This window comes from Prionailurus viverrinus, chromosome B3 (genome assembly GCF_022837055.1).
Source record: "Prionailurus viverrinus isolate Anna chromosome B3, UM_Priviv_1.0, whole genome shotgun sequence".
NCBI lineage: Eukaryota > Metazoa > Chordata > Mammalia > Carnivora > Felidae > Prionailurus > Prionailurus viverrinus.
In genome coordinates, this window is record NC_062566.1 from 38,234,829 (window position 1) to 38,258,105 (window position 23,277).

At 35.2% G+C, this 23,277-nt stretch overlaps 1 protein-coding gene across 1 annotated transcript in view; it reads left to right on the plus strand.

Annotated features, from left to right (window-relative positions):
- Positions 1–23,277, plus strand: part of VPS13C (vacuolar protein sorting 13 homolog C) — a 201,969-nt gene that overhangs the window by 40,081 nt on the left and 138,611 nt on the right. Inside the window, exons 8-16 of the mRNA XM_047862226.1 lie at positions 302–361; positions 1,155–1,235; positions 2,653–2,710; positions 4,428–4,555; positions 6,774–6,880; positions 7,417–7,588; positions 8,711–8,773; positions 20,038–20,167; positions 20,736–20,830. Of these exons, the coding sequence (XP_047718182.1) occupies positions 302–361; positions 1,155–1,235; positions 2,653–2,710; positions 4,428–4,555; positions 6,774–6,880; positions 7,417–7,588; positions 8,711–8,773; positions 20,038–20,167; positions 20,736–20,830 (894 nt within the window). The remainder of the gene's footprint in view (positions 1–301; positions 362–1,154; positions 1,236–2,652; positions 2,711–4,427; positions 4,556–6,773; positions 6,881–7,416; positions 7,589–8,710; positions 8,774–20,037; positions 20,168–20,735; positions 20,831–23,277) is intronic.

Sequence of the window (23,277 nt, forward strand, 5' to 3'; positions counted from 1 at the left end):
TTTTTTTTTTTTATTCATTTATTCATATCCAATTCCTTCCCCACAGACACATAGTTTAGACAAATAGCAACTCTTAATTTTCTGGATGAAGGAACTTGGTTAAATTAGAACCTCCTCAATTCTGTTTTCACCATTCCTTTGATTTTGTCAAATAGATATGTAAGGGAACAGGTAACAGTAGTGAACATTAGCCAGATGTCTTTTTTTTTTGTCTAAGTTATTTTGATATAGTTTATAAATATTAGAGCAATGTTTTATGATATATATACTATGTTTCACAGTTATTCTTTATTTCTTTTAGACTGCAAATGAACATTGGACTCCATGCATATTAAATGAAGCAGAAAAAATTATATACAAGGTATTAGACTGGATTAAGAATTTGTTATTATTTTTCTAGGAACACACACTTAACATATTTTTTTTGAAACCTTGATGGAGCCCAGTGTGCCATTGAAGAGTGACTCAAGTGTAGGGCCTGGTTTTGGCTCTGCTTACTGTGTGACCTTCTGTGATCATTTACCTTTTCTGAGGTTTAGGTTCTTCCCCTAGCAAAAGGAATCAGAAAAATTAATATTTTCCAAATGTATTTTGTGGAGCATTAGGTAATTGAGATATTAGATTTATAGAAAAAATATTCTCTGGTCAAGATTACTGATGGAAGTACTAAGCTGTATATAATTAAACAGTATGTTTCATTTTGTTTTAAACCACAGGACTTCACAATACTTTAAATATGCTAATAAACATTAGGAATTTGTAGTTTTCCCCACCTTGTTGTTCTAGATTCTCCTCCCCCTCACCCCTCCCTCTAAACAGCCATTCCTGTCCATTGGAGGAATCATGTCTTTCTTATTCAACAAAACATGTACAAGGCCTGTTAAATAGTATATTGTCAATTAATATTTGATAATTGAATGAACGAATTTCCTTGGAAATAGTGTTGCCGGAAGCACAATTTTCCAAATGCTAAGGTTAATAATAAAGTCCATGAATAACATGATTATGTTTTCCCCATATTTGCTCACGTTTTTTCTTGAAAAGCTCAAAATGGCAATTGGATAATGTTAGGGTGAATATGAGAATAATCTTTTAATATTGCCTCATAATTTTAATGTGTTAGTTGCTTGACCTCTTTGATTTTTCTTTTACAGCTTATACGACTTGATAGTCTTAGTGCCTACTGGAATGTAAACTGCAGCATGTCTTACCAGGGATCGAAGGAACAGATCTTGGTAATTTCAGTTTATGCCTGAAGAGCTCACTACACTCCCTAAACTTTTTTTAACATAAGAAGTGCTGAAGGAGAACAGGATATAGTCTTTTGTTTAAGTTGTATTTAACTATATCAGAATTGTGAAACACACTTTTTGGAATCCACTCTTTTTTTTAAAATTTTTATTTAAAATAAATAAACTTCAAAAAATAAACTGGTATTTTTGAAGATCTTTGTGAAACCATTCACTACACAGTGAAATAATAACCTATACTATTACATTAAAACTGCATTTCCGATTTTTTACACTCACATTTTGATGGCATTCTGGTTACATTGTGGTGTTTCATGTCAGAACGATTACTTGAAGAGTGTTGTAAGGAAAGATGATACCTTTCAGAGCTAAAGAACATCTTCTTAGCACTTTTTTTTAATTGAAGTGTAGTTGACCTTAGCAAATGTTGTAAGCATTTGTGATGATGATTTCCTGAACAGTGAAAGGTCAATTCAAAACTTCAGTGTGCTAAGTTAGTCTTGGTCATTTTTATTTACTAAGAGGGAAAAGGAAGAACAGTTGAAATTTCTGAACTTGAATTAATTACAAGATTCTCTTATTTCTCAGAAAGATATTGTAGCAAATAATTTGCCTTTGTCTAGAAATTGTTTAAGATCTCAATTCATGGATGTTTAGTTTTTTGTTTTTAAAAAAAATTTTTTTTAATGTTTATTTATTTTTGAGAGAGACAGAGAGAGACAGAACGTGAATGGGGGAGGGGCAGAGAGAGAGGGAGACACAGAATCAGAAGCAGGCTCCAGGCTCTGAGCTGTCAGCACAGAGCCCGATGCTGCTCCGGAACCCATGAACCGTGAGATCATGACCTGAGCCCAAGTCTGACGCTTAACCAGCTGGGCATCCAGGCGCCTCCCTGCGTGCCACTCCCCCCCAGTTGTTGTTTCTTTTTTAGTCAGAGGGGAACATAATACTATAACATTTTTAAATATTTAGAATTTTATTTTATTTTATTTTATTTTTTCATTGATTTAATGCTAATTTATTTTTGAGAGAGAGAGGCAGAGCGTGAGTGGGGGAGGGGCAGAGAAAGAGGGAGACACAGAATCCAAAGCAGGGTGTCAGCACAGAGCCTGATGCGGGGCTGGAACCCATGAACTGCCAGATCATGACTTGAGCCGAAATCAGACGCTTCAGCTACTGAGCCACCCAGGCGACCTAGATACTTAGAATTTAAAAAAATTATCTACTTTTATATTTTTTTCCAAGAAATATACCCATAAATAATGCTTGGTGTGCTTTTCTTGTGGACTACTAATTAAAAAGAGGAAAATAAAGATACCAATTTAAGAACAACATTTTCCCCCCATGTGTAGATGAATATGTATGTATTTCTTTTCATTCTCATCCTCAAATTTTTGTTTAGGATCAGCTGAAAAGTGGAATTCTTACAAGTAGCAATATACCTGCAAATCATCAATATAGTAAGTAATGGTAAAAGTTTTACTTCATGTTATAGAAAGCGTAGATTTAAATACTCTGCCATAATATACTTTTTGTGATAAAGTTACTTTGACAAGACAAAAGTATGGGTTTTATATTTTAGTTTTATAATATAGCCTATTTGGATTATACCTAAGTGTTTAGGAATAGGTTATGACATATACATACCACGGGAGTGTAAGAGAGAGGAGGGAAGTACATATGTAGTTCATTCCCAATGACTAAACACCCTTGACCTCCCTGTTTTCTTTTTACCTTGTTATCACGTTTGTTTGGGGCTTTAGGTTTTCTTTGTTTAATAACTCAGTTTCTGAGATTTTGGTATTCAGGTCAACCTTACCATGTCACTATTGCAGTGTTATGACAAACCAACGATTCTAGAGTTATTTATTTATTTGTTTGTTTATTTTGAGAGAGACAGAGACAGTGTGTGTGTGAGCACGGGAGGGACAGAAAGAGCGAGAGCGAGAGAGAGAGAGAGAGAGAGAATCCCAAGCAGGCTCTGCACTGTCAGTACAGAGCCCAACATGGGTCTTGATCCCATGAACTGTGAGGTCATGACCTGAGCCAAAACTAAGAGTCAGACACTTAACCTACTGAGTCCTCCAGGTGCCCCCATAGAGATTTTCTAACTGGGCTTTTCTAATTCTTGGCACCCTCACCTTTACTTATTTTTCAATAGCCCTATAACGAGTGAGCCTGTTTATTTATGCTGTTTTCTCCATTTTAGTTTCATTCTAAAGAGGCTTTTGTTTTGTTTTAAATTTAGTACACCCCTTTGTGTTTGTCCTGAGCTTTCATACTCATCTTCTTGCATATTCTATATTACTGTGGTTTACTCTCGTTTTCTTCATTTTTTATAGCTGACTGCCATGATGTAAGAGTTGTTACTTTCTCTTTATGTTCATAGACCTCTCCATGTAATGATGATGATGTTTTCAGATGAAAGTGTTTAGTTTCATACGTGAAAGAACTATTTCAGAGAAATCTACAACCTCATTTATAAGTGGTATCCTCCACTTGTAAATGACCTTTAAATAAGTTAAAAATTTTATACAATCTTATGCAATTGTTAATGCTGTACGATATCACAATTTATCTAAGTTCGATATTGTTCACAGTTAAATATATTACTTTGCCCTGTCATCTTCCCTAATATGCCTTTTCATGCTGGTTCTTAACTTTAGGAATATTTTCTTTATTTGATTCTAAGATTGTATATGTGATGATAGTTTTGAAAATTGTAAAGTGGTAAGCAGTTTTTTTCTTGGTAGTATGAATTTCATTCATGATTCTGTTCTAAATTCTGCCAGTGATTAAATAAGACAAATAATCAAATTTTGTTTCCTACCTTATATAATATTTTTAACGAATAATAAAATCATTAAATGTCTCGTACTAAGGAAGAGAAGCCTAATTTTATATAGCCAGAATAACCAAGAGTAGATGGTCTACTATTTTGTGCATTTTTACTTAGAGGCATAGGAGTACAATTTCCTCCTTAGAGATCCCCGTTTAACTTATACTCAATGTTATGCAGATAAGTAGATGCTTAAATATTTTTTGGTAGTGTTTTTTGTTACATTTTTTACGTATTTTAGTCATTTTTCTGTACTTTCAGAATAGTGTTTTCATATTTATAGTTGTTCATTTGTAAGGGCTTATAAACATATCTTATGTCTTCCCATGTGACGAAAGTTTTCCAGCCAATATCAGCTTCTGCAAAGCTCTACATGAATCCTTATGCAGAAACAGAGCTGAAAACACCCAAACTTGATGGGAACATAGAAGTACAGAATATTGCCGTTGAATTGACCAAACCTCAGGTAAGATTCAGGTGGACATTTCTAGCTTTGATCAGCTTTGAATCTCAACTTCATTTGTCCTTTGTGATTATTCCTTCTCTGATGCTCCTCTCCAATGCTCTGGTGGTTCTTTTATATATTTACACGTGTGTGTGTGTGTGTGTGTGTGTGTGTGTGTGTGTATTTTTTTTAAGAAAATAAATATAAAATAAAAAAAAATATTTCCTTCATTTTATGTGATCTTTTCCTTCTTGGTAGAGTATCTTACCAAGTTATAGAAAATGACATTATTCCTATTTAATTCTCAATTGTTGATGGAAGATTTTAATGTGTTTTTTTCTTCCTCAAATTTTAATAGACATATTCGTATTAAATATTGTCTACTTAATTTTTAGAATAGCTTATGTTGGCAGCTTTTTCTTCCATCATTTGTTTCTCATTTGGTTACATGCACGGGGAGTTTGGGTAGCAGACCTGGAGAACTGAAAATGAAGGGAGGACCAGGGATTTATTTAGCTAAATGACTTTTAGCTCAGTGCAGTCCAATAAGAATGTACAGTAGTCCCCCCTTCTCCACGGTTTCCTTCTCCCTGGTTTGGCTTACACGGGTCAACTGTGGTCTCCAAGCAGATGACCTTTCTTCTGATGTATCATCAGAAGGTCGCTAGTGGCCCAGTACTATGTCACAGTGCCTGTATCATTCACCTCACTTTGTATCATCATTAGGCATTTTATCATAAGAGGAAGAGTGAGTGCAGAACAATAGGATATTTTGAGAGAGAAACACACACCACATTCACTTAACTTTTATCGCAGCATCTTGTTATAATTATTCTCTTCTATTATTATTGTTGTTAATCTCTTGTTGTGCCTAATTTATAAATTAAACTTTATTAGAAGTATATGTGTAAAGGAAAAGCATAGCATATGTAGGGTTCAGTACTATCCATGGTTTCAGGCATCCGCTTGGGGTCTTAGAACATGTTTCCTGTAGGATAAGGAGGGGATTACTGTCATTCGGGTTGCATATGTAATTTAAAATTAGTTTAAAATTTTCTAGTTGTTACATTAGCAAAGTAAAAAGAAAAGATGAAATTAGTTAGTAAAATTAGTAACATTCCATTTAAGCTAGCATACCTGAAATATTATCATTTCTGCATGTAATCAGTATAAAACATTAAGATATTTTACATCCTTTTGTTTTTCCTAAGTCTTTGAAATGTAGGGTGTATTTTAAACTTACAATACATGTAAGTTCAGACTATGCATACTGTAAGTGGTGAATAACCATGTGGTAACCATTTGGTAAAAATGTGTTAAGAAAAACAGAAGAAATAGCTAGATTTGCCCCTTTCTTGATCTTATCTACAGTCATGTTGTGTGTGTGTTTCCCTTCATTTGAGTTGCTTACCTGGTACTTGCAGAGTTGTATTGGTGATAAGATGGACAATTAAATACGTTTATCTTGTCTTAGTTATATAATGATTTTCTGGAGCCATTTTCAAATCAGCTCATAGATAGTCAATGCTGAAATGATGGTCCAGAGGAAAATATGTAGTTTTAGGAACAATCATGTTCCAGGTCACTAGTTATAGATAGTGTGTTTGGTTGTTTCTAAGATGTGCCTTTATCTTACACTTTAGCATATTTGAAAATAGGATGTATTATTATTGTTGATGGTGTGACAGTTTTAATTGGCAGCATTGTTTTTTTTTTTTTCTTTTTATAGTGGAACTTAAAAATTACGTTACAACTTACAATTGATGGTGTCTTAAATTTGGTGAAATATATATATTTTATATATATATATAATATATATATGTATATGTGTGTGTATGTATATATATGTATATACATATATATGTACATATATATACACACACATGTATATATAGCATATATTTTAAAGTTTATCTTGAGAGAGAGCATGAGCAGGGGAGGGGCAGAGAGAGAGGGAGAGAGAGAGGATCCCAAGCAGGCTCCATGCTGTCAGCGTGTAGCTGGTTCAGTGACTGGAACCCATGAAATGTAATATCATGATCTGAGCCAAAATCAAGAGTCAGACGCTTAACCGACTGAGCCATCCAGGTGCCCCAATTTGATGAAATATATTAACAAACAACCATGATTGTCATTATTTCAAGGAAGTTGGAGTCTTGTGAGACTGAAAATATAATAAAATATGGTGTTTATCCATGTGTGAAATGTAATAATTATAACTGTATTTTTGTTTTAATAGTACTTAAGTATGATTGACCTTTTGGAGTCATTGGATTATATGGCTAGAAATGCCCCTTACAGAAAATATAAGCCTTATTTACCACTTCATACCAATGGTCGACAATGGTAAGTTAGAATTTTTTTTTTGAGAAATATATAATAGAGTTAGGAACTCTCAGATTTAAGAGACCTTTAAAGCCATGTGATGAAACCACTTTTTTTCTTTATTAGACATGAAAAGGATATCTTTTGTATTATGTCTTTGTTAATTTTTCGTAAACACATTCTCTTGTACTCTTGCTTTTAGAGTATTACTGAATTTTCCACTTAGCATTAAGACTTTAATCATTTTTTGGTCTTACTGTCCATGGGCTCAATGTTATAACCATATTGGGATAGTATTCATTTTGCATAACATGTCATTTTGTGTCTTTATGACTTTGCTTTGACATACCCTCTTATTGGAGTTGTTTGGTCATTTTGTAATCTGTTTATGTCAGAGAATTGTACTGGACAATTGAAATGTTATTGCTGAGCTCTTATAGGAGAATGGTTAATAAGAACACAAAAATGTAACACTGTAGATCCAAAAGTCAAAGCCATTTTCCTGCTTTTTTTCTTAAAACTTTGTATTCAAATGTACATTAAAATTTGATTTGCAGGTGGAAATATGCAATTGATTCTGTTCTTGAAGTTCATATAAGAAGGTATACACAGATGTGGTCATGGAGTAACATCAAAAAACACAGGCAGTTGCTCAAGAGTTATAAAAGTGCCTACAAAAGTAAGCTAACCCAGACTAAAGTCCCAGAAGAAATACAGAAACAAATTCAGGTATATTTTGCATATATTAGTGAAAGCTATTACTTGTTAAATCATCCTTCAGTGTTAATTTTTCTAAATTATAAATATAATAATTTTAGGAAGAATAGGACTGATCTTTTTTTGAAAAAATGCAGAGGTTTTTTTTCAGTTTTTTCTTCTTTAAACACATCTTTCTTTTCCATCCTAATGTCAGATAAAATGTGGTTACTAGAAACTATTGTGAGAAATTGCTTGTTTTTTTATAATGTTTAGAAAATTAGTAGCAGACCTATTCAAATATATGTTTATTATTAGCTAGATATATGTTATTAGTTTTGTTACTGGCTTTTTTTAGGAGCTCAAAATATTATTTATAAAAAAAAATAGCTCTTATTCCTTAAAATAGGAATCCCTTTGGAAAAATAGAGAAACACGACTCTGAGTATATAAGTTGCTTAATATCATCTGGTCTTGATTATATGACTACTTCTGCCACAAATTCATAATGTAAAGAATTAATTGAATTCCCATTATTCTGAAATACATGAGAATCATTAATATTATATATTAGAAAAAGCATCAAGTTTCTCAGCATCTGAGGTCTGATGTTCTCATGTATAAAATGGATCTGTCTTACAGAGTTCTGAGAATTGCATGAAATAGCACATAGAATACCTAATACACAGGTCACCAATACATATTAGATTCTTACATACTTTTATTTAAATTCCCCAAGTCATTTTCTACTTTAGCTTCTTGTGGATTTACAGAATTTTGCATTCTTAAATTTTGTGTTTTATAGTACAGTCATTATAAAATACTATAGACTAGAGTGAGTCAGAAGTAAGAACCATAAGGATAATACCTTAAAAAAAGCCTCTCTCCTAAATATTCTGTATCTATAATGATCTTATTAAAATTCTTACGTTTATATTGTATTTTTTGAGGGTTTGCTTTCTTGGAAAACTTACTTCGCTTATTGCAAAAACTATAAGTAGAATAGTCAAGTGTACATGCAAATTTATACTTACACTTACATGAGATCACAATTACTGTTTATTCATAGACTAGATAAGCCTAGAAATCTTAGAATAAAAATTTTTTTAATCTAATGTCATTTTTCTTGTTTACAAGTGTCTCTGTATTTTATAGGATTTGGAGAAGACTCTAGATGTTTTTAACATAATTTTAGCAAGGCAACAAGCACAAGTTGAGGTAATCATTTTTATTTGCTCATTTTATGTTTTAAACATGTTAATATTACTCCTTTAAACTTAAGATCAGGAAGTCTTAAGTTTCAGGGGATTTATTCAAGTATAAAGGTTGAGTTTTCATGCCTTCATTTAGTCTCAGGAGAAAAAATTGGAACATTGGAAAGAACACATTAACATGAAAGGGCAAAAAGTTTTAATTAAAAAAAAATATTTTAATGTTTTTATTTTATTTTTGAGAGAGAGACAGAGCACAAGTGGGGGAGGTGCACAGAGAGTGAGAGAGACACAGAATCCAACCCAGGCTCCAGGCTCTGAGCTGTCAGCACGGAGCCTGACATGGGGCTCGAACTCACAGTGAGATCATGGCCTGAGCCAAAGTTGGACACCTAACTGACTGAGCTGCCCAGGTGCCCCAAAATTTTAATTTTATGACAAAAAATTTGAAACTCCCCCAAAGAAAGTAAATAAAAGTTGTCTGTAATCCTAGCAACATAGAATGCTGCTGTTAACATGTTGACACACAGTCTTGCAGTTTTTCTCCCATGCCTAAGTGCTGACTTAAGTTTGCTCTTTATCCCCCGTCCCTTCACTTTGTCTTTGCCTTATTTCCTTTTCCCTCCCTCCCTTACTTCTTCTTTCCCTTCCTCCTTCTCCCCTTCTCTTACTTCTTTTCTTTTTTACCATAATTGGAATCAGTCTGTTTATATTTCACAATTCATGCTGACTTATCCCACTTGGCATATCCTACCAATAATGGCATGTCTCCATTGTTCCATGTCAATCCTATTCTGTAACATGACATTTTTGATAATTAAAAAAAAATAAATTGCAAGTACAATACAACTCGGTGTAGGAAAGTTAGGAAATAAAGATACACAAAGAAATAAAATAGAAACAGCTATTATCTCACACTGAATATACCTACAGTTGATAATTTTTTGTATATTTTTTAGTCTTTTTGATATTTATAGATCTCTGTACACATACTCATATTCAAAAAAATTTTTTTATGTTTATTTTTGAGAGAGAGAGAGAGAGAGAGACAGAGACAGAGTGTGATTGGGGGAGGGGCAGAGAGAGACACACACACACAGAATCTGAAGCAGGCTCCAGGCTCTGAGCTGTCAGCACAGAGCCCAATGTAGGGCTTGAATCCACAAGCCCACAAGCCATGAGATCATGACCTGGGCCGAAGTTGGACGCTTAACTGACTGAGTCGCCCTGGTGCCCCACATTTTTAAATGGGATTAAAGCACACGCCTACTCATTCATTTACTTAGTAAGTACTCATTGAGTGCCTATTTTACTAGCATCATGGTTAAGAGTGTGGACTCTGGAGTCAGATGGTCTGGATTCTAATCCCAGCTTTGCCTACTTGTATGATCTTGGGATAGCTCTTTAATCTCTCAGTGCCTCAGTTTCCTGATTTGTACAATAGGATTAATTCATAGTATGTACATCACAGGGTTACTTTGAGGAGTACATGATAATCCATGTAAAGCACTTAGACTACTGAGTGCTTGGCACATAGTAATTAGTAAATAAGTGATTTTTTTTCATCATCATCATCATCATCATCATCATCATCTGTATTAGCGTACAGAAATTAACAGAACAAAAATCCCTTACTTACATTCTAGTAGAAAGAAAGATAATAAAAACATAAATAAAAATAAAGTTGAAGGGCATACAGAAAAGGAATATATCACTGGGGCCAGGCAGTAATGATGATGCGGGTTGCAATTTTAAATAGGGTGGTCACGGAAAGCCTCACTAAGAAGGAAACATTTAAGCAAACACCTGAAGAATGTGAGGGAATCAACCAGAATCCTTTCTGAGGGAAAAGTGTACCCAGGCAGAAAGAATATAGCAAGCTGAAAAGTTTTGAGGTGACTATCTGGTTCACTCACGGAACTAACTGAGTGGTGAGAGAGCGGAGAGTGGTCGTTAGCAAGGTCAGAGTGGAACATAGGGGAGCAGTAGGAGGGGTGCTTATGGGAGTTGGAGAGGGTGCCAGATTGTTAGGGTCTTATAAGTAATTGTGTGACTTTGGCCTTTACTCTGAATTAGGGAGCCATTTTGAGAATGGAATGATACAGTCTAACTTATGTTTTAAAACTCACTCAGTCTGCTCTTTTGTGTAAAAAGGAGAACAAGGGTGAAAATAGGGAGATCAGTTAGGATGCTATTGAAATATTTGAGGTGAGAGATAATGGCTGAGAGTGGTTGCAATGGAGGTGATGAGAAAAGGTCAGATTCTGGATAGAATTTGAACATAGAGCTAATATATCCCAACTGATTAGATACGGGTTATAACAGAGAAATTGGAGATGACTTTAGAGATTTTGGCCTGTCGCAGTTGGAAAGATGGAGTTTCCATGAAATGAGATCGGGAAGTCTGGATAGAATAAGCTTGGGTGAGGTGGGAGAGATCAAGAATTCAGTTTGGGACCTATTAAGTTTAGCTATCTTTTTTTTTTTTTTTAATTTTTTTTTCAACGTTTATTTATTTTTTTTGGGACAGAGAGAGACAGAGCATGAACGGGGGAGGGGCAGAGAGAGAGGGAGACACAGAATCGGAAACAGGCTCCAGTCTCTGAGCCATCAGCCCAGAGCCCGATGCAGGGCTTGAACTCACGGACCGTGAGATCGTGACCTGGCTGAAGTCGGACGCTTAACCGACTGCGCCACCCAGGCGCCCCAAGTTTAGCTATCTTTTAAATAAAGTTGTGGATGTATGGAGTAGACAGTTGGATACATAAATTTATAGTTGAGAAGAGAAATCTGTGCTAGGTATATACATTTCGGAGTTGTCAGTACATAGATGGTATTTAATGCCGTGACATCAGATGAGATCACCTCGGAAATTAGAGTAGCTAGGGGAGTACTCCAAAGATCCAAAGCATTCTATTGTTATAGGTCAGAGAGATGAGAATCAACAAAGTTGATCATGGAGGAGTTGCCAGGGATGTAGTTGGGAAGCTCTGTGAATAATATCCTCAAAGTCAAGTGAAGAAAGAATTGCAAGCAAGAGGGAGTGATCGTATGTGACAGATGCATCTGATTGGTCAACTGAGCTGAGGCCTGAGAATTGACCATTAGATTTACCAAAATATGAGATGTTTCAGCCATTATTTCCTCAAATAATTTTTGATCACATTCCTTTCTTTTTTCTGTCTAGGACTCCCAGTTTTATACACACACACACACACACACACACACATACACACACACACACACACACACACAGCTGACCCTTGAACAATACAGGAGTTAGGGACCCCCTACACTGTAAAAAATCTGCATTAACTTTAGACTCCCCAAAAGGTAACCACTAATAGTCTGCTGTTGACCAGAAGCCTTACTGATAACATCAACAGTTGGTTAACACATATTTTTTGTTATATGTATTCTATACTGTACTCTCAAAGTAAGCTAGGGAAAGGAAAATGTTCTTAAGAAAATCATAAGGAAAATATATTTATGGCACTGTACATATATAGAAAAAAATCTATGTATAAGTGGAGCTGTGTAATTCAAACCTGTGTTGAAATAATTTTTGGTCTAGATTTCTTCTTTCCTTCTTGGATTCAAGTTTTATACACATATACACAAATGTGTACATATATACACGTATACATATATATGAGACCTTTTGATACGCCACAAATCTCTGAGGCTTTGTTCATTTTTTTAATCTTTGTACTCTCTGTTCTTTGAATTGGATTATTTCTGTTGGTACGTCTTCAAGATTATATTTTTCTCTATCATCCCCATTTTACTGTTGAGCCCATCCTAGGAGTTTTTCCTTCAAATAATATGTTTTTCAGGTCTAAAACTCATATTGAGTTCCTTTTTATAGTTCCCATTTCTCTACTGAAAATTCTAATCTTTTTAGTCATTTCAAGTGTCTTTCCTTTCATATCATCTAGCAGAAACTATAGTGGTTCTCTGCTGGTTTCAGCATTGAGGTTATCTGACCATTGGATCCATACCCAGCACCTGGGTGGCTCAGTCACTGAAGTGTCCAACTCTTGCTTTTGGCTCAGGTCGTGATCTCAATGCCATGAGATCGAGCCCTGTGTCAGGCTCCAAGCTGGGTATGTCATTGGTTTGGGTCCATTTTGTACATGAATAGTAGAGGAGTTAGTTGGAGACTTGTGCAGGTCTCTCTATATCTTTTCCCCTTTTGTTTAGGTCACTTTCATACATGGGGAGCTTGGGTTAGACTGAAATTTGTGCAGGTTCATACACAGAATTAAGAGATAATCCATTCCCTGGCTCTTCTGCCCCTGGTATTTCCCTCATCTTCTCTGGTTTTCATGGACTTCATTTTCTCATTCCTTGGCCAGCCTATGGAGTTTCAGGGGTTTAGCTACCTGTGCCTCTTCAGTGCTGCATGGCTGAGGCCCTTTCTCAGGGGACAGCCGTGTGAAGTAGTTTTCTGTGGCTTAAAGCCGGTGACTTAAAGCAATGCACAATTATCTCAGAGTTTCTGTGAGTCAGAAGTTCAGGTATAGCTTGTTACCTGAGATCTCTGCTTATGGTCTCAAAATATTTCCATGAAGATTTTGGCTGAAACTGGTTTCATCTGGGGTGTCACTGATGAAGGATCTGCTTTTGTTGGCAGATTTTAGTTCCTTGTGCCTGTGGGATGTAGGACTCCAATTTCTTGTTGGCTGTTGGGTAGAGGCTGCTCCTTAGCTCATCATTTCATTTCATTTCCTTGCCAGATGGGCCTCTTAACATGGCCCACAAGATGGCAGCTTGCTTTTCCTTTTTTTCTTTTTAATTTTTTAAATGTTTATTTATTATTTTTGAGAGAGAGACAGAGTGTGAGCAGGGGAGGGGCAGAGAGAGAGGGAGACCCAGAATCTGAAGCAGGCTCCAGGCTCTGAGTTATCAGCACAGAGCCTGACGTGGGGCTCCAACCCACAAACCACAAAATCATGACCTGAGCTGAAGTTGGATGCCTGACCGACTGAGCCACCCAGGTGCCCCATCAGCTTGCTTTTTCAAAGGGAGAGAGAGAGATTCCAGCAAGAAAGCTGGTACAGTTTCATGCACATAGTCACATACATCTTGTCATCTTTGTCATATTCTGTTGGTTAGAAACAGGTCATAGGTCATGTCTGCACTAAAGGGAAGGGGACTGCCCAAAGGCAAGAACATCCTCGGGAGGGAAAAGTTAAGGGGGGAAAGAGGGTAGGCACAACATGTGAGGGAAAATGAAAAAACAACAGCAACAACAAAACATGGGTAGCTCATTCTGGTGGAGATGATTTCTCCAAATTTTGACTCCTATCTAGCATCTGCCTACTTTGCTTAGTTTTCAGAGTCTGTTGTAGATGATTTTTATATTTTGTTCAGAATTTTTACTCATTAATGTGAAGGATGGGCTATATAGGACTTATGCCACCATGGAACTGAAAGTTTATTGTTGGATTTAGCAATAAAGAAATCAATTAAAGAGCAGTTTTTATAGAAAAATGTGGGTAGAGACAATAGGAATGAGAGAGAGTGGATGTCTAGGAATTGGAGACATTGAGTGCTGACAGTGTGATGCCTTACTGTAAGGAGAGAACAGGTCAATGGAATGGTAACTGGCGGGGAATGTGGAGTTAAGAAAAGATTTTGTAACTTGCTTTTCTTTCTTTTAAAAAATTTACTATAGCATTCCATTTTTATGCCCGTAGAATAATTTCTCCAACATAATTTTAAATAACTGAATAGTATTCCATTCTGTGCATATATCAGAATTTGCTTCACTATTTCCCACTGATTATATTTAATTATAAATGACACTACAATGAACAGCCTTGTCTACATGCTTTCTCAAAAATTTCTTACTCTTTTTTTTTTTTTAATGTTTGTTTATTTTTGAGTGACTGAGAGAGATCCAGTGTGAGCAGGCGAGGGTCAGAGAGAGAGAGGGAGGAAGGCACAGAATCCCAGGCAGGCTCCAGGCTCTGAGCTGTCAGCACAGAGACTGACGCGGGACTTGAACCCATGAACCGTAAGATTGTGACCTGAACCCAAGTCAGATGTTTATCCAACTGAGCCACCCAGGTGCCCCACATTTCTTATTTTCTTAAGGGCAAGTTCCCCAAGGTACAGTTTTGGGGTCCAGGAGTAGGAATATATTTTTTTTAAGTTTATTTCTTTTGAAAGACCAAGTGAAAGCAGGGGAAGGGCAGAGAAAGACGAAGAGGGAGAATCCCAAGCCGGCTCCACGTTCAGCGTGGAGCCCAACGTGGAGGTGGAACTCACAGCCATGACATCATGACCTGAGCTAAAATCAAGAGTTGATGCTTAACTGTCTGAGCCATGCCGTCGCCTTGAGTATGAGTATGTTAGAAGGTATTTGATAGTGCTTGGGCTTGTTCCTATGAATTAAAGGAATGATTTGCCAAAAGGAACAGATCGTTTCAATCCTTTCTACATTAAGTTGCTTGACCTTTAAGTGGGTGTACTGAACATCAGTTACTAGTTCCTTAAAAATCAAAGGAAGGGTTTATTGTTCAGTGCCATGGATAAAGGGATGGATATAGATGAAGAAAAGGCAGGTAGCTTCATCCAACGCTAAAGTTTTTTCATTGTAAAGGAAAATCCACAGGGTCACAGAATTTAAAATAGAGGCAGAGAATTGGCTGCAGTTACTTACCATGGACCCTTAACTGCATAGGGCAGGAAGGGAAGACAGCAGAGGGGTATTAAAGTGAAAGGGTCCTGCACCCCTCCTTATGTTAGGTCATATACGTTTACAATTCATTTTTGGTGTCATATAGATAAGAGATTTTTTACTTTGAAATAATTGTAGATTCACAAGAAGTAAAGCAAAGATATTTCACAGAGGTCCTATGTACCCTTCCCTCAGTTTGTCTTAGTGGTTATGTCTGTTGTAATTATAATATAATATTAAGACCAAAGATTAGACACTGGTATATGCTGTGTACGTATTTCTAGGTCAACTCTCATTTTTGAAAGTATTTTTTAAATAATCATCAACATATAGGAAAGTTTTTTTTCACTATTTTTTATTTTGCTGTTTTCTTCATAATCATTATCACTGTTTGAAATTAGTATCTTTAAATTTTTTTTAATGTTTATTATTTATTTTTGAGAGCGAGAGAGAGAGAGAGAGATAAAGAATGCACAGGAGAGGGGCGGAGAGAGAGGGAGATACAGAATCTGAAGCAGGCTCCAGGCTCTGAACTGTCAGCACAGACTATGACGTGGGGCTTGAACCCCTGAACCGTGAGATCATGACCTGAGCCAAAGTTGGATGCTTAACCTTAAGACTGAGCCACCCAGGGGCACCTGAGTGGCTCAGTCAGTTAAGTGGCTGCCTTCAGCTCAGGTTGTGATCTCATGGTTCTTGGGTCCAAGCCCCACATTGGGCTTTCTGCTGTCCGGGCAGAGCCCACTTCAGATCCTCTGTCCCTCTTTCTGTCTGCCCTTCCCCTACTTGTTCTCTCTCTCTCTCTCTTTCTCTCTCTCAAAAATAAATAAAAAAAAAGAAATTTATAAAAAGAAAAAGACTGAGCCACACAGGTTCCCCTGAAATTAGTATTTTTACTGCTTTCTAATTAATTAACTTCTGTCTTCTCTTTATTAAGTGTCTAAAATTTTCAGTTTATTTTGAAATTCCTCAAAATCTGTGACATGCTGATCACAGCTTTACAAAGATTTCAGTGCTAATAGTGGCTATATCTTTTTTTTTTTTTTTAGTTAGGGATTTAAATAGAGATTTGAGAGGGTGAAAGTTGAATGTTGGGGTTGGTCACTACATTATTTTAATGTCCCATATCAACATTTTATTTTTTAAATTCCTTATAATGATTAATTTATTTTTCAAAATGAAAATGTTTTCCCTTAAAGCTGAAAAATATGTTTTCTTTCATCAAAAAGTAAAATTTTAATGAGTGATAAAAAATATGGTAACAAAAATTTAGTGCCTGTCCTTTTTTGAATTAGTTTAGTTATTAAAAAGATTAAAAAACATTTTTTTTAAAGTAATCTCTACATTCAACATGGGTCTTGAACTCATGACCCCCAGATCAGGAGTCGCACATTCTACTGACTAAGCCAGTCAGGTGCCCCATTTTAGTTTAAAAAGACTGTAATAAAATATCAAATATTGTATAGCTATTCCTCTATTTAGATTTATAGAGAACTGTTCGTAAATCTAGATGATATACATTTAATTGGATGTCTTTTCTGAAAATAGCTCAGTTTCATCTACTTCCAGCTTGATGATCTCTGCTGTTGTTGAGGAAACTCTTGTCTGGTTATCTCAGTGGTTCTGAATCCTGCTGCACATTAGAATCTCTAGCGAATTAAAACAAATGATGCCTGGAGTCCACTTCCTCAGGATTTGATTTAATTGGTTTGTGGTGAGGCTCTGACATTGTTGTTTCTGTTTTTGTTTTTGTTAAAGTTTCCTGATGATTCTTTTTTTTTATTTTAGTGTTTTTATTTATATTTGAGAGCAAGAGACAGAGTGCCAGTGGGGGAGGGACAGAGAGAGGGAGGCACAGAATCCCAAGCAGGCTCCAGGCTCTGACCTGTCAGCACAGAGCCTGACGCGGGGCATGAATCCATGAACAATGAGATCGTTACCTGAGCTATAAATTGGACACTCAACCAACTGAGCCGCCCAGGCGCCCCTATTTCCTGGTGATTCTTAAGTACAGCAAGGATTGGATACCACTGAGCTATGATAATATCCACAGTAGCTGATTTGCCATTGACTTTGATTTTGCAGATTCAAACAGGGCCTGAACATATGCATTTCTCTCTGGTTTGTGACAAAAATGTTACATTTCTCCCCTGCTTAGTCTTTACATTCTCAGGCACTATCCTAGTCTCCTCCTGAATTATCATTGGTGTCATAGTGCTCTTCTGTCACTGCTTTTTGTTGAAAGGAAGAGCCCTATTGATAGGTTGCACGATTTCTTTGTCTTAAAGATTCATACCTACTGTTGGAACTATGTAGCTTGCATCTAAATGCTACATTTGAAATTTTTTGAAACCACTTTCAAATTTTATTATTTCTTGTTTTTTATTTCAAGTGCCTCTTCTCACTAACATTTCAACACTTAGGACTTATGTTGTTATGGACACGATGCAGTTAGTTCCACTCAAAAAATATCTCAAACTTAAAGACAAACACAGCACGTACTTGAATTAATAATATTGTTTCAAAGTCTGAGGTGAACTCAGGATATTGGTGGCTAAGAATTGATTTGTTTTTGCTGAAGCTTTGTGTTGATGAAAAGTTTTAAAGTAGAAAGTTTAGTAATAGAAACGAAAATAATAGCTACCGTTTTGTTGATATAGTTTGCTGGGTATCTATTCTGAGGAAAGTACTATTACTGTCTTCAATTTATATTAGCAAATTAAGGTATAGAGAGGTTAAATAACTTGTCAAAGTTCTAATTGTCATGAAAAATAAAATAGCACATTAATCTTCTATGATAAGAGAAGTCAAATGTTATATCCTATGGAATATAAAATAATCAAATGTATATATTTTTACTTATTACATTTCCAAATGCTGAAAATGGATTGGTAAGCTTGACAAAAGGTAGTTATGGCTCAGCTGTCAGTGATGAAACTTTGACAGTTTTGTGCACAGACGTAGACCTCTTCCCTTACTTATTTGATGTCTGGTTATTAAAGAGAACTTACTTAACTTAGTTTCATCTTGTCTTTACTAATTCTCCTTTTTTTTTCATCTTCTCTTTTTGAGTATTTCACTTTTTGTTACACAGGGAGACTTGAAACATGTCACTACCAATTTCAAATTTTATATATTTTAAGTGGTAAAATTATTACTATTTTTTAGAGATTTTATTTTAAATTTATTTCGAGAGAGAGAGATAGAGAGAGAGGATGCATATGTGTGCATGCAAGCAGGCGAGGGGTCAGAGAGAGAGGGAGGGAGAGAATCCCAACCAGGCTCTGTGCTGTCATCTTTGAGCCTGACATGGGGCTCTATCCCAGGAACCATGAGATTGTGACTTCAGCCTAAATCAAGAGTCAGACACTCAACTGACTGAGTCACCCAGGTGCCCCCTAAGGTGGGAAAATTATTAAAGTTTACTTATTCAGGGAATGAGAAGACAGAGTCTAAATTACTTATCCCCTTAAATCTATTTATCCTTCTGTTGTGTACTTTTTGGTTATTCATCTATATTTTACTATTTGAAAGGAAGCAGCAGAAAATCAAGCCAGGATTTACTGAGAAGAGAATAAAATGAGATTCAAAGGCTATCTGTTTTTATTTATATTTTTATTTATATATATATATTTTTATTTTTATTCATTTATATTTATATATTTTTATAGATATTTATTTATAATTATATATATTTATTTATATTTATATATTTGTGTATATTTATATTATATATCTATATTTATATTGAAACCCTTACTATATTTCTTTTTTTAATCTTTATTGTTTCTTTTTTTTTTTTAATTTTTTTTCAACGTTTATTTATTTTTGGGACAGAGAGAGACAGAGCATGAACGGGGGAGGGGCAGAGAGAGAGGGAGACACAGAATCGGAAACAGGCTCCAGGCTCTGAGCCATCAGCCCAGAGCCCGACGCGGGGCTCGAACTCACGGACCGCGAGATCGTGACCTGGCTGAAGTCGGACACTTAACCGACTGCACCACCCAGGCGCCCCTAATCTTTATTGTTTCTTATATGAAATTTATTGTCAAATTGGTTTCCATACAACACCCAGTGCTTATCCCAACAGGTGCCCTCCTCAGTGCCCATCACCCACATTCCCCTCCCCCCGACCCCCATCAACCCTCAGTTTGTCCTCAGTATTTAAGAATCTCTATGGTTTACCTCCTTCTCTCTCTGTAACTTTTTTTTCCCCCTTCCTCTCCCCACTGGTCTTCTGTTGAGTTTCTCAGGATCTACATATGAGTGAAAGCATATGGTATCTGTCTTTCTCTGCCTGACTTATTTGTATTTATATTGAGACATTTACTATATTTCTGACAATATGCAACCCCATCAAAATTTTATCAGTAGGAAAGTAAATTAGCAGTGGGACTATTAACCAAATCATGTTGAATACCGTTTCAGAAGGCTTTCTTGACTGTTTTGAACCTAATGTCATGTTAAAAAAATTAACCATTATTCTTACCTGGCTATACCTGAATATGAAGAGGGCATTTATTCTTTAATTAAATTAAACATTTTTACTTTTAAATTTAAATGTAAAATTTTTACTTTTTTAGGTGATTCGATCTGGGCAAAAATTAAGGAAAAAGTCTACTGACACAGGCGAGAAACGTGGAGGCTGGTTTAGTGGGTTTTGGGGTAAGAAGGAGTCTAAGAAAAAAGATGAAGAATCTTTGATTCCTGAAAGTAAGTTTCAAGTCAGATATTTTATTGTACACAGATAAGAAAAAAATATAAGTTCTATTTTAGCCAGTTAGTTGAATTTTACTATGTTTATTATTAGTAAACATGTGAGCAGATGCTTCAGGCTAGAATAGTTCTGGATTTATCTAGCTAAATTAAAACTTTGCTATTTTTGAGAAAAATTATTTGTGTGAAATTTTATAAGTTTAAATTCAGAAGCGTCAACATCTGGCATTTCTTATTGTTACTTTTTCCATGGGTATTAATAGTTTCACTTAATTTTTAACATACTTAGGGAATTCTAAAATCCTTATGACAGACTGGTATTCCCTTAGTGGTGTCTTTTTTTTTTTTTTTTTTTTTTTTTTGCCTTTTCTTGGCCTAAGCAAGCAAATACATGATGTTTGTTTTAACTAGGCAAAGTAGTATATCAGAGGATATTGCCTGGCTGCTTTTGCTTTTAGCATTTATGTCTATTTATTTTAGGACACCTGTTAGTTTGGTTTGATTTTTTTATTATACCTGTAAAACTGAAGCAATTGATTTCTTAAATTCTGTCATTTCTTTGTAGGTATTGATGACATTATGACTCCAGAGGAGAAAGATAAGCTTTTTACTGCTATTGGTTATAGTGAGAGCACCCATAACTTAACTTTACCCAAGCAGGTAATTATTTTTAGGTGGTTTAAGAGGTATTTTGTTTCATTTTACTGTATTATCTTGAATTGTGTTAAATGAGTTACTGATTTTTATGAAAATGTTATTTGTTTCTGTTTTACTATTTTATTTGTTAAATGTTTCCAGTCAGACCCTACCAGTTAAAACTGTCTTCACTTTTAGATTTGGTCACTTTAGTGAATGTGTGAATAACCTGATTTAAAGAAGTACTTATTATTGAGTTCAATTGAATCTTTAAAAATTTTATCTTTAAAATAATTATAGTATTACGATATGTGTGTAAAGGCTGAACAAAACCAAAATGTATTGCATTTATCACACGGGGAACAATGGTGTCGTCACTGTCAGGGTTAAGATACAGACCTTGCTATAGATTTGGCACTGTTGTGAGATTCATTCCTTTCTTTCACTAGTTGGATTTTGCTCATTTTCATTGCTGTATAGGATTCGATTATTTCAAAATACAACAACTATTCTTTCTTTTGTTGATGGACATTTGGCTTATTTCTATTTTTTGCTTGTTATGCTGCTATTAACTTCTTGTAAATGCCCTTTAATGTGCATATGTGAGAATTTCCGCTCTGTATATTCTTAGGAGTGGAATTTCTATGTCATAGGATGTAAGTATATTTTTACTTTAATAGATTTTGCTAATCAATAGTTTTCCAAAGTGGAAACATTTCCATCAGTAGTAGATGAGGATTCTTGTTTCTCCACATACTTGTCTATTCTTGGCATTGACACTTTCTTCAAGCTAGCCATTCTAAATGGTATGTAGTAGTATTTCATTGTGGTTTTAATTTGCATTTCCTGAATGGCTAAAGAAGTTTCTTACTTTTTAAGTAATTATAAGCCTATTAGGTATCTTCTTTTGTGAAGTCGCTTTTGAGTCTCTTATTTTTTATTGTGTTGTCTTTTTCTCACTGGTCTGTAGGCATTCTTTATATGTTCTGGGTATGAGGCCTTTGCTAGTTAGGCGTGTTGTTAATATCTTTCCCCACAGTGTGGCTTGCCTTTTCGTTTTTGGTGTGTTGCAAATATCTTCTCCGACAATGTAAGGTAATGTGTATTTTCACTTTTAAATTGTGTCTTTTGATGAATAGATGTTCTTTATTTAATGTTACCTGATTTGTTAATCTTTTCATTTATGGGTCGTGCCTTTTTTGTGTCTTGTTTAAAAAGTCTTAACTCACTGTAAGGTCATAACAGTATTTTCTTTCCAGAAGCTTTATAATATGTTACTTTATGTATTTAGATCTAAGGTCCATTTAGAATTGAATTCTTGTATGTGGTGGGGTCTTAAAAAAGTTAAGATAAATTTTTTCTCTAGATGGCTGTATACTTGGCTTCTCATTGACTAGTGAAAGGACCATGCTTTCCCCACTGCTTTCCAGTTACCCTTTATCATCAGTCAAGTGTCTGTGCTTATGGAATCTTGGTTATATTGGTTATTTGTCTTTAAAGGCATGCTGTCTTAGTTACTCTAACTTTGTAATCAGTCCTAAGATCTAGCTGTGTAAATCCTTCAACACTGTTCTTCTTTAAGACTGTCTTATCTATTCTTGGCCCTTTACATTTTTATACAAATTGTAGAGCCAGCTATTCAGTTTCTACAAAAAAACTGTGAGACTTTGGGATTTATTGAGTATATAAATTAATTTGGGAGATAATTGACATCTTTATAATCTTGAATTTTCTAATCTATAAATAGAGCATATGCTTCTGTGTATTGACATCTTTAATTCCTCTCAGTAATGTTTTGAACTTTCTGTTTAGAGTTCAACATCTCTTGTTGGATTTGTTATAAATGGTGGCTTTAAAATTTTGTTGAGGTAGAATTTAGATATGATAATAAGAATAGATCTTAAGGTTCATACTGATAAATTTGAGTAGTTGAATACACCTATATAATGACCTGCCCAAAACAGAACATTTTCATCCCCCCCAAACAATTCCCTCATAATCTTTTCTAGTCATTTTTCCTCTCCTGCCTTACAAAAGCAGCCATGTTATGACTGTGTCAATATAGATTTCTTTTTATTGTTATCATGTTTTTTATCTCATGCTATATCTGTTATTTCAAGTTTTGGTTATTGATCAAGCTTCTTGGAACATTCTTATACGAGTCTTTTGTGGACATATATTTTTATTTCTCTTGGGTAAATACCTGGGAGTATAATTGCTGGGTTATAGGGCAGATGTATATTTACCTTTTTAAAAACTGACAAACAGTTCTCGAAAATGATTGTGATATTTTCTATTCCCATACACTGATTCCAGTTATTCCACATCCCTGCCGGATGTCATATTGTCAGGGTTTTTAATTTTAGCAAGTCTAGTGGGTATGATACACTATTCCACTATGTTTTAGAATGTATTTTCCTGATGACTAATGATAGTCTCGACTAATGAGTTTTCATATCTTGTTGGCCATC